The 10,642-nt window shown below is 34.0% G+C and overlaps 4 protein-coding genes across 4 annotated transcripts; 3 read left to right on the top strand and 1 right to left on the bottom strand.

The window, feature by feature from the left end:
- The first annotated feature begins 1,371 nt into the window (after nucleotides 1-1,371).
- On the top strand, nucleotides 1,372-4,087 carry algn-11 (GDP-Man:Man(3)GlcNAc(2)-PP-Dol alpha-1,2-mannosyltransferase). The gene is made up of 9 exons (NM_066205.7): nucleotides 1,372-1,498; nucleotides 1,635-1,730; nucleotides 1,776-1,904; nucleotides 2,017-2,311; nucleotides 2,563-2,639; nucleotides 2,687-2,797; nucleotides 3,057-3,330; nucleotides 3,381-3,662; nucleotides 3,942-4,087. The coding sequence occupies exons 1-9, from the start codon at nucleotides 1,386-1,388 to the stop codon at nucleotides 3,975-3,977; spliced, it is 1,413 nt and encodes a 470-aa protein (NP_498606.1). The 5' UTR covers nucleotides 1,372-1,385; the 3' UTR covers nucleotides 3,978-4,087.
- Nucleotides 4,088-4,330: 243 nt separating this feature from the next.
- ykt-6 (synaptobrevin family protein) lies at nucleotides 4,331-5,951 on the top strand. The gene is made up of 3 exons (NM_001392142.1): nucleotides 4,331-4,521; nucleotides 4,567-4,716; nucleotides 5,146-5,951. Exons 1-3 carry the CDS (start codon nucleotides 4,336-4,338, stop codon nucleotides 5,413-5,415), a joined length of 606 nt encoding a protein of 201 aa, NP_001379572.1. The 5' UTR covers nucleotides 4,331-4,335; the 3' UTR covers nucleotides 5,416-5,951.
- A 104-nt stretch (nucleotides 5,952-6,055) lies between these two features.
- Nucleotides 6,056-8,019, top strand: pho-5 (Putative acid phosphatase 5). Its single transcript, NM_066203.8, has 7 exons — nucleotides 6,056-6,269; nucleotides 6,321-6,397; nucleotides 6,460-6,606; nucleotides 6,654-6,839; nucleotides 7,087-7,299; nucleotides 7,343-7,634; nucleotides 7,682-8,019. The coding sequence occupies exons 1-7, from the start codon at nucleotides 6,062-6,064 to the stop codon at nucleotides 7,825-7,827; spliced, it is 1,269 nt and encodes a 422-aa protein (NP_498604.2). The 5' UTR covers nucleotides 6,056-6,061; the 3' UTR covers nucleotides 7,828-8,019.
- B0361.3 (uncharacterized protein) lies at nucleotides 7,975-10,472 on the bottom strand. Its single transcript, NM_066202.8, has 10 exons — nucleotides 10,301-10,472; nucleotides 9,991-10,255; nucleotides 9,787-9,940; nucleotides 9,575-9,719; nucleotides 9,378-9,528; nucleotides 9,152-9,325; nucleotides 8,721-9,101; nucleotides 8,563-8,643; nucleotides 8,415-8,508; nucleotides 7,975-8,367 (listed from the first exon to the last, which is right to left on the bottom strand). Exons 1-10 carry the CDS (start codon nucleotides 10,468-10,470, stop codon nucleotides 8,099-8,101), a joined length of 1,884 nt encoding a protein of 627 aa, NP_498603.2. The 5' UTR covers nucleotides 10,471-10,472; the 3' UTR covers nucleotides 7,975-8,098.
- Nucleotides 10,473-10,642: the final 170 nt, after the last annotated feature.

Below are 10,642 nucleotides of genomic sequence, written 5' to 3'. Positions count from 1 at the left end.
CCATCTAAAAATACATTCGTGAGAAAGAAGTGAAATTTCATAATACTATTTAAATAGTTCTCACGATTTGTTAGATTTCGAAACATATCTTTCACAAGTCTTCATTTCAAGAGTTGAAAACCATGATTCTAGAAGGAAAAACGTTCACAAATTTGATAAAAAATGCCAAATTTTGGGGAAAAAAATTAATTTAGCTTGGCAAAAAATGGTGGTCTAACCTAAAAAATGTTTTTCTTCGAAAATTTAAGCCTCGACAATTTTTTTTTAATTTACGGAGTACTCCTGGAAGAGAAGTCTGAATTAATGTTTTTCAGTGTACTTAAATTTTTTGGTATTCCAATCGCTAGTCAACCTTGAGCCCAAACCATCTGTATTCATTTCTAAAATATTAATATTTTCCACTCATCAGCCAGCAGTCACAAGTCTTCGTTTCCTAAATACTAGTCCCGAAAAACAAAAACAGACGAAATTCTCAATTGATTTGTCTAATTAACTTCATGTCTATCTATCTCTACTATCTCTGTGTCTCTCACTCTCTCACAGCTTCTCCATTCTCTTTTTTCACACACACACACAACGTCTTCTTTTCTCTTCTCTTTCCATTTTTCTTTCCATTCTTTACCACTTCACACAGCACACACGTCCACAGCATTGTGCCACCAAACACCACTAAAATTAAAGTGCTGCAATTTTTGTTGGAAGATATTAATTTCCGAAAAGCTTATAGTCATTCATGTAGCTTTAAATTCTTTTTAATTAAAATTGTATCCATATTCAGAAATCTTGATTCAGACAGAATTTATTCTATTTAGGGAAAACTGAATTTACCGGAAAATCTCTGAATATTCAAAATTCTTCTTTTTGATAACTGTTCACTCTAGATTTATGCTCAGAAGTATCTTAAAAGTAATTTATTCGTTTAAAAACAACTCTCCTCATGGCTAAACGGCTACTACCTTCAAACTTATTTTTTCCCTTCTTTGGACATTTTGGTGTCATTTCCCACAAACATTCGAACAATTTGCCTTCTACGGCTCTCTTGCTCTCTCCTCTAAATTCTCGTCTTTTTCCACCAGATTGGATGATGACGCACATTGGGATGTCAATCCATTTCTCGTTTAAACTGGAAGAGCTTGAATATCCTTTCATTCACGTTTGCAACCATTTTTCTAGTTTAACAAAGGGATTAAAATTTGAAAAAATCTAAAGCCAAGAAAACGTCATCATCACGTTATAGGATACGTCTAGTAATCAAAATTTTAATGTAATATGTAGGAATTCGTTATAAGTTTCAAAAAGTTTATTTTATTTTTCACTTCATATAACTTGAAAATTGCGTTATTTTCGATCCTTTTTAAAAACTTTTTTCAGATTCCACAAATGAAATGTCGGACACAGTGATTTCATTAATTAGTCATTCTATCACTACAGTATTCTATCTCGTTCCACTAATAATCGCGTTAATTATACCATTCAGCCTTTATTCTGGATTCCGAAGGTAAGGATGTTTTCACTGAATTGTTAATTTTTTTCAATTTCAATTTGGAATGATTTTTTGAAATTTAATTTCTCATTTATACGTACTTGAAAAATTGAAACGATTTTCGAGAAGTGTGAAATTAATATTTTTGCAGAAAATCAAAAACCGTTGCATTTTTCCATCCATATTGCAATGCCGGTGGAGGTGGTGAACGAGTTTTGTGGGCAGCGATTCGTACGATGCAGAAAAAGTATGATGAATTCAAAAATTAATATCCATCATATCATAATTACAGGTTCCCGGATCACAAGTATTTTGTATATTCCGGAGACACTGACGCCACCAAGGAGCAAATTCTATTGAAGGCTCGACAAAGATTCGGAATTGAACTGGATCCTTCCAATATTCAATTCATTTATTTACAGTGAGTTTTGAAAATCAAATTCCCTAGTTTCAAAACTTTTCTCTTGTCAAACCGTAAATCTAATTACTTTTACACCACTTCAAACTACAAGTAATTTTCAAATTAATTTCAGTTGGCGTACTCTAGTGGAAGCTCGTCACTACAAGCACTGCACAATGCTTTTTCAAGCACTTGCCGGTCTCATTCTCGCACTAGAAGCCTGGTTTCGAATGGTACCAGCAGTATTTATCGATTCAATGGGATATCCACTATCACTACCAGCATTTCGTCTTTCTGGATCAAAAGTTGTCGCATATGTTCATTATCCGACAATTTCATGTGATATGCTCGATGTTGTAGAGTCAAGACAAGAAACATTCAACAACTCAAGCACAATTGCTCAAAGCAACGTTTTGTCTTGGGGAAAGGTGAGATTTAATTTTTTTTAACTTTGAAAGTTGGAAAATAATACAAATAGACTTATGGGTTTTTCCTTTTTATAGCAAGACCCACCTGATAAACTTAAAAATTTTAATATTATGTTTTCTCCTTCTACGATCCCTACCTTATGCATATCATTGAAATTTCAAATTTCAAATTTTAGAATTGAAAATTAGCCTTCTTAATTAAAAAATGAGTGCAGTGTTCAGTTTCTTGCACTTTCTAATTTATATTTCAGTTGACCTACTACCGTTTGTTCGCCTGCCTTTACTGGTTAGCTGGAAAAGCTGCTCACGTGGGGATGGTCAATGGAAGGTATCCCCCGCTTTAATATTCTAAAAATAAACTTCTGAAATTGACAGTTGGACTCAACGACATATCACTTCGATTTGGTCTCGACGAGATGTGAGTATTGTATATCCGCCATGTGATGTTGAAGCATTTTTGAATATCGAATCAGTTGCCGAGAGCTTGTAAGTTGAATTTAAATTACAATCAAGAGTGTTTGTTTTTTTAAACATCGAGAACTCGAAAGTTTTCGTTTTCTGATTTTTAATTTCTTTAAAAATTGAATTTTCAATAATTTCCGGTAATTTGTCAACTAGAAAAAATTCTTGATAGTTTTTTTTTCTTGTTCTGTACGTTTGTTTAACAAAAAAATCTAAAATTTTTCGGCGACACTCTTGATTCCAATTTTCTCCACTTAGTTCGGAAAAATATTGATATTTTCAGATTGGAGGACACAAAAACCGTCCGTCTTCTATCTGTAGGACAAATTCGCCCAGAAAAGAATCACAAACTTCAACTGGAAGTACTACATGATGTTAAAGAACCATTAGAGAAAATGGGATACAATGTCGAGCTGTGTATTGCAGGTGGATGTAGAAATGAAGAAGATCAGGAAAGAGTTAAAATGTTGAAAAATGAGGCTGAAAAGTTGGATATTTCGGAGCAATTAATTTGGCAATTGAATGTTCCGTATGAAGATTTAGTGGTTGAATTATCGGTGAGAGATTTTCTGTAAAATCAAAAATTAAATAAATTCTCATATTTCAGAAAGCTCTTATTTCAATTCACACAATGCACAATGAGCACTTTGGAATCTCAGTTGTCGAGGCAATGGCTGCTTCAACAATAATTCTTTCAAATGATTCTGGTGGTCCACGAATGGATATTGTTAAAGATTATGAAGGACATTGTGTAGGATATTTGTCAATTACAAAAGAAGAATATGTGGAAACAATTTTGAAAATTGTTGAAGAAGGACTCAAAAAGCGGAATGACACTAGAAAGTACGCCAGAAAATCGTTGACAAGGTTTGGAGAAGCTGCTTTTGAGGTAAGTCGGTTTGGGAAACTTTTGAAAGCAAAAAACGGAATTTTTTTTAACCGAAAATGGAAAAAGTTTTTTTTTTGTCAAAAACAAAATAGTTTTCTTATAAATTGTTAGCGTATGTGAACTTACAACTCCGAGTGTCAGTTTTGAAAAAATACTTTAAAATGGAAAATATGCGAGTTTTTCAGTTCCATATGACTTGAACATAATTTTTTGCTCATTTTTGTTCTAAACAAACAACAAAAAAATTTTTAAAAAACCACTAATTTTTCAATTTTTCAGACTCACTGGAACAAAGAAATCGAAAAAGTGCTGTGAACATTTTCAGTTTCAAATTAATCATATTTTCTCCCGTTTTCTTTATTTTCTTTATGGGTTTTTGCTTTATAGTCAGGTTAAATTCTTCTCCAATGAAACTTTCCTATGGATTTCAAACTGATCGTACTGTCAACCGGTTTTTGACCGATTTTTTCTTTATCTTATTTGAATTTTATCATTTATCAACCAAAAATTTTAATCAATTTTCAATTTAATCCCAATTCAGATACATATATAAAAAAAATTCTGAGTTTCCATTTAATTTTCTAATCTCATTTTTCTCATGTTTCTCTTTACATTTTCAACGAATCTCTATGACCCCTGTGACAAATCATGAATTTCATAATTTTCAGATACGATGAAATTATACTCAATTCTTGTATTTCACAAAAACGTCGACACGAGTGATGTGAAGCTGTTTAAATCGGAATGTGATCTCTCTTCATTCAGCTTCTTTCAACGTGGATCCGTTCAAGAATTCATGACGTTTACAGCAAAACTTCTTGTTGAGAGAAGTGGATTGGGAGCTAGAAGTTCTGTTAAAGTGAGATTTTGCCTAATTTCTACTAAACATAGTTTTTTTTTGCAGGAAAACGAATATCTTGTTCATTGCTATGTTCGAAATGATGGCCTCTCAGCCGTATGCGTAACCGATGCTGAATATCAACAACGTGTGGCAATGAGCTTCCTCGGAAGAGTTCTCGATGATTTCACCACAAGAGTTCCAGCAACTCAATGGGTAAGAATTCTGAATGAATGCTAGGACAAATAACATTTTGAAGCAAAACGCAACAAGAAAAATGTTGGGCAAAAACGAAATCATTAATAAACCCGAAAACAAGAACCGAAAAAAGACTTACGATTTCTAAATTTGTTCTCCATGAAGATTTCGAGCTATAGTTTTAGAGTCAATTTATTTGGGAAAAATAATTAAAAACCAAGGAAAGTCACATTTTTCGAAAAAAATTCTAGAAAGAAGAAAAAAGGGGAAAATTGTAAAATATTTTTCGAAAAAAATAGTTATTTTTCCAAGGAACGAGATATTAAAAACAAATCGGAAATCACAAAATTCAAAAAACATACAATTAACGATCTTAGAAAAAATTGAAAAATCCACACGCTCGATTCTGATCATTTTCCTAAATATCGTAAAGTATCCAATTTTCAGCCTGGAATCCGAAGCGACAAGGATTGTTCATACACAGGTTTGAAGGATCTTCTCGAAAAATGGCAAAATCCACGTGAAGCCGATCCAATGACTCGAGTTCAAGAAGAAGTAGAAGAGACGAAAATGGTGATGCATAATACGATTCAATCGGTGCTTGATCGTGGTGAGAAGCTGGATGATTTAGTGAAAAAGAGTGAGAACCTGTCGGATCAATCAAAAATGTTCTACACATCGGCTCGAAAGATGAACAAATGCTGCAATTACGTCTAAATTATTGATATTCATACTCTCGAATTGCGTTGAAATTTGCTTTCAATCACAATTCTATATTTAGTTTGCTTCTCGGTATTTCTTGGAAATTTTCTCCCTTTGAGTTTCTGTGGTTCTCTCTTTAGCTCGCCAATATTCATGTATGGAAATTCTTGACTTTTCACAGAAATTCCCAAGTTTCCACCATTCCGACTAGTCTCCACATTTGATTGCTAGTTGCTTCATACTTCTCTCCCACAATTTCCTTTCCTGTCTCTCTTTGTTTGTAAATTCTCGCTCAACTTTCAAAACTTTTTTCTTCACATTTTTCCTTGAAAAAATCATTCCCGTTAGGACTTATTTAGAACAAATCATTCACAGTCCAATCACCAATCACGCACAAAATGGTGCCAAAAGCCGTCAATGTTTTATCAATTTTTCTCTTTTTTTTTTGAATATATCAGATTTGTCTTCTTTTCCCCATGTCTCTGTTCCGATGTATTTTATTATTTAATTTTTTTTTCAAATTTAAGTGAAACCCAATGAATTCGTCTTAGAATACTGTTTTTAAATTTGGAATTTATTTTCACAGGATTATAGCCTTTTCGAAATTCTTACTTCACAGTTCCGAATTAAAAAAAAACATTTCTCTAAAGTTCAGCCATCCATGCTTCTCCTTCTCGTGCTCCTTATCGGAGCATCAGGAATCAATGCAGTAGTGTATAAAGAAGTTCCAATTCAAGCAAATACGGACACCCTGGAATATGTGCACACTGTATGGAGACATGGGGATCGGACTCCGGCGGAGCTTCTCTTTCCGGATGACATCACGAAATGGCCTGAGGGATTGGGGGAGTTGACCGAGCAAGGAGCAGGTACTATTGAACTTTTTATTAGAAATTCAGCAAAATTTTAATATTTTTCAGCCCAACAATATCGTCTGGGTCAATGGCTCAAAAGGCGATATGGCTCGTGGCTCGGGGAAAAGTTCAATAGAAATGCTGTATGCTTTTATTTTCGAAATTAAAAAACTCTGAAATGTTTTTAAAAAAATCAAATTTGCAGATTTATATTCGTAGTTCTGATTACAATAGAACATTAATGTCGGCTCAAGCGAATATGGCAGGACTATTCCCACCGAAATATCCAATCGCTGGAGGATTAATGTGGCAGCCAATTCCTGTTCATACGATATCGAAACCAACAGACAAAGTAATTGCCTAAAAATTTAAAATTCAAAAAAATAATAAACATTTCAGGAACTCTACGAAGAAGCAAGTTGTCCGACTGCTGAAATTGAGATGAATGCACAATGGAAATCAACTAAAGCTAATGGAATTCGAAAGAAGTTCGCACGAGAATTAAGCTTTTTCTCCCAAAAGCTTAATTTGCCAAATATGGAGCTAAAGGCTACCTGGAGGATATTTGATAATTTGTTTTGTGAGGTATTTAATTTAATCGAAATTCTTTTTTTTGCGCTAACAATACGGTACCTGGTCTCGACACGACTTTTTAAAGGCGCTTCGAATTTTACAAAAAATTCCGTTTCGAAACCGGATACCGTACTTTTGGTTTTAACTTTTAGTTTGGATATATTCTTCTCAATCAAAAGCTTTCGCAGAAAAATCAAAAAATTCTTAAATCAAAAAATGTTATATCACTGAAAATCTTATTGTAAAAGGATTAATTTAGAAACAAAACAACATAACATGGCCATCATGGATGAACTCGAGTATATTCGAACGAGTTGATCAACTGTACAATGAAGTATCTCAGTTGGAATTCCATACAGATACTCTTCGACGTCTTCGTGGTGGGACCCTTCTCGAGGAAATATTTCATCGATTTAGTGATAAAGCTTCTGGATCACTAGGAAAAGAAGCAAAGTTTTACGCGTATTCTGCGGTAAATACTTTTTGAAAACATTTTCAAACAAAAAAAATTTCAGCACGATTCAACAATCGCAGCTCTTCTCGCGACACTTGGAGTGTTCTACGATATTTATCCAAAATATGCAACATGTTTGCTCATCGAAATGCACAAACTCGCGAACGAAACTCGCTTGATACGAGTTTTTCATAAAAATGAGACAGATATTGATCGGCTTATCGAATATTCGATTCCTGGTTGTGATGATCCATGCACACTCCAAAAGCTCGGAGATGATCTTAAAAAATACTTTCCAGAGGATTGGGAAGCCGAATGCGGTCTGAAAACAAGCTTCCAATTTATTTATTTAGGCGAGTCTTTTATTTTTTAATTCTAGATTCATATTGTAAATTTTCAGTTATAATATCCATTCTGGTTATCTCTACAGTTTGCTCGTGTACCATGCTTTTCGTTGAGAAACAAAAGCGGAAGATTTTGAGATTCCCCGTCGACGGCCTACGCGATGACACTGCTCCGATGCTGGGTGGAGACGATAGTGATTGAGATTTTGTTTTACTTTTGAAAATAGTTTATATCGCACCCTTCATGTTGAATATCATTTTCTGAGTCAGCTTTTAAAGACATATCCCGTGAAACCTTGATACATTCCAAACTTTGAATATCCCGGCATTTTTAATGAGCCAAAGACATCTCGAACCAAAGATTTTATTTTTGCAATAAATTGTTTCATATCACATCCAAAAACAAAAAACCATAATTAAATACAATAAATACAACCCGGTTAGTCTAATAGAAATTCAGATGAAAACTCAAATTACGACATCGTCTTCAGCTGCTCCCGGAGTTTATTGATCGTCGAATCAAGATTATCATGGGTTCCCGCTCGCAAATCAACAAGGGCATCACGAAGATATTCAGCGTCACATAGGAATTCTTTAACGAGTCCCTTCGAAAGTGTAGCTGTTTTTCCATCAGTCAACCAGACATCGTTGATAGATTGCAGAAGCTTTTTGACCACATGACTCGCAATCCTATCAAGAATTGCCGCAAAGATGGCGTCGTCATCAGGAGTTTCCAGAGATTCTAGAACATTGTTTTTTTGAAAAAAAAACTAAAAAATTTTAAAATACCTTTATTAATATCCATAACATGCGCTATCAGTGCGACTTTTGTATTCTCGTTTGCCAATGCTTCTTCCCAGAAACGGAGAAGATGTAGAAGATTCTGAATTTTTAATAGTTGAATTTAAAAAAAAAAACCTATTTTAAAAATACATACCTGTGTAGCTGTGACCACAAAATCTTGAGGAGTTGGAAGTGCAGATTTTGCCATGTCGGCGCTTTCCTTGTAAGTCTCACTCTGAAAATGGAATAAATTTCTTTCAAGGATCAAAAAATAAAAAAATTTGTTTGAAATAAACCAATCACAGTACTTACTCCGTGGTTAGGCATCTTATCTGTCACAAATCGATGACTGGCACGGATTGCATCCTTCACTCTCTCATTCATCCATTTCTTCGCATTCTTCAACTCCAATCCATTTTTAATTTCAGTTTGATCTTTGTACTCTTCTACAATCGTTGATAGTTGTCCAGCCAACGCAATTCTTTCGAGATATTCTTCCAATTTAACTTTTGGAGTCGAATTATCTTCCATTCGACATAATCGCATTGTGTAATCCGTGAATATTGGTTTCAAAATAGAAATCATGAACTCTCGGCCTTCATCCTCTAAATAGATTTCCAGAAGTTGATGAGAAATCTCTCGCAGCAAGTAGGCAAAGTTTTCAAGAGATGACATCACTTCAGCTACTGATCTCTGAAATTAGTTTATAAAATTATTGCTCAATAAAATTATGATTTACTAACAAAATTCAATGGTGGTGGCTCAACCATCGATCGGAGCTTTTCAGATAATGGTTTCTTCGCACTTTCCATCAGACCATCTACAATTATTCTCTCAATATTTTCAATGGACTCTTCGTCGTCTTCTGGTCCTCCAGCTGTGTTTGTTTCAAACTCTTCGTATGCTTTTGTAACTACCTGTAAGAATAAACTATTTTTGAGGTTATACATTTTCAGTTTTACAACTTACAGATTTCAAGTCTGAAAGCAAATCATAATTGTTATAGTTCTCCATAGATTGTTCAAAAAGCTTCTCCAAAGTTCCATTTTTAATGTAATTTTTCCAAGCATCAAGAAGTCTAGTGAATGCTTCGTTTTCATCACAATATTTGCACAACGAACTAAAATGTAATTTTAACGTAAAGAAACATTTCGGAAATTAACTACCCAATATGAGTTCTGAAATGTTCCGCAGCTTTGGTTACAAAAACAGTTCCCATTTCTTTTAACGACTTTTCATCTTCAATTCCTGAGTTTTTATTCAAGTTGTTTAGAGATTGATCGAAATGATGCTGGTAGAGACGGTAGAAATCTGAATAATAATTTTTAAAGGTTTTAGATTTTGAAAATTATCAGATTTTTTAAAGATTAAAATGTACCATTGACAGAATTCAAAGTTGTAAATGCATCGAAAATATCATCAAGCCCTCCAGGAGTGTCGAACTTCACAGCAAACTCAGTTCCTTTCCATGCTAAATAGCGATCCTTTGTTTTGTGATAAGTCTCAGCATCGAACTTTGGCTTAGCGCCGAGCTGAATAATATGCATTATTAGAATGCTATGATTAAAGAAAACCAGAAAACCTCTTTGATAATTTTTAAATTATCTCCAATTGCCACCAATGTCGGAAGCAACGAATCATCAATTGCCCTGTCCTTTAACTTTTCAGATTGACTGTCTTCTGCATCAAATATCTGACGAGCATCTAGTAATCGAGTCAATTGTTTTAAGTTTCTTTTTGCAGAATCTAATTGAACGAGTTGTTCTTCGTGTGGCGCATATGGCATTGTACATTTCGACATATTTTCTTGAAGGCACGAAGACAAAAGAGAGATTTCATGTCCAATTCTGAAAAAAAACAATTTATATCTAATCTTGAATGCTTTTTCAAACCGTGTTTCCACATGTACCATTTGTTTGAAGGTTGTCTGCATATTGGAATTCAAAGAGTATAAATTTCGGTTGAGCTGTTCCACAAGCTGCTTGCATGCTTCTCCTCGTGGTATATCCGAATAATCATCTATTGATTTACGTTCAGCAGAACCATGATGATGAATTGTCATGGCTAAATTATAATTATTGCAACAATCGTTTTGAAAATAAATTGAATTTAAAAATTCAGTGTAAAAACGTGGATGCTGATTTACGATAAACAGCATGCGTTGCGTAAGAACGGAGTGTCGTCGGAAAAAGGGATTACAATTTTGTGGAGTACTGTAGGTTCCATGGTATTTA

This window comes from Caenorhabditis elegans, chromosome III, assembly GCF_000002985.6.
Source record: "Caenorhabditis elegans chromosome III".
In the NCBI taxonomy this organism is placed as follows: Eukaryota; Metazoa; Nematoda; class Chromadorea; order Rhabditida; family Rhabditidae; genus Caenorhabditis; species Caenorhabditis elegans.
This window is presented reverse-complemented; position numbering and strand designations above follow the sequence as displayed.

Bases quoted from the DNA above. Each gene is read 5' to 3' on its own strand.
- algn-11 (NM_066205.7), top strand. From the start codon at position 1,386: ATGTCGGACACAGTGATTTCATTAATTAGTCATTCTATCACTACAGTA. The intron at 1,905-2,016 runs GTGAGTTTTGAA...AATTAATTTCAG, and splicing joins ATTCAATTCATTTATTTACA to TTGGCGTACTCTAGTGGAAG. The intron at 2,312-2,562 runs GTGAGATTTAAT...TTTATATTTCAG, and splicing joins ACGTTTTGTCTTGGGGAAAG to TTGACCTACTACCGTTTGTT.
- ykt-6 (NM_001392142.1), top strand. From the start codon at position 4,336: ATGAAATTATACTCAATTCTTGTATTTCACAAAAACGTCGACACGAGT. The intron at 4,522-4,566 runs GTGAGATTTTGC...TTTTTTTTGCAG, and splicing joins GAGCTAGAAGTTCTGTTAAA to GAAAACGAATATCTTGTTCA. The intron at 4,717-5,145 runs GTAAGAATTCTG...TCCAATTTTCAG, and splicing joins GAGTTCCAGCAACTCAATGG to CCTGGAATCCGAAGCGACAA.
- pho-5 (NM_066203.8), top strand. From the start codon at position 6,062: ATGCTTCTCCTTCTCGTGCTCCTTATCGGAGCATCAGGAATCAATGCA. The intron at 6,398-6,459 runs GTATGCTTTTAT...TCAAATTTGCAG, and splicing joins AAAAGTTCAATAGAAATGCT to ATTTATATTCGTAGTTCTGA. The intron at 7,300-7,342 runs GTAAATACTTTT...AAAAAATTTCAG, and splicing joins AGTTTTACGCGTATTCTGCG to CACGATTCAACAATCGCAGC.
- B0361.3 (NM_066202.8), bottom strand. From the start codon at position 10,470: ATGACAATTCATCATCATGGTTCTGCTGAACGTAAATCAATAGATGAT. The intron at 10,256-10,300 runs GTTTGAAAAAGC...GTTTTTTTTCAG, and splicing joins ATGGTACATGTGGAAACACG to AATTGGACATGAAATCTCTC. The intron at 8,368-8,414 runs GTATTTTAAAAT...ACAATGTTCTAG, and splicing joins TGTTATGGATATTAATAAAG to AATCTCTGGAAACTCCTGAT.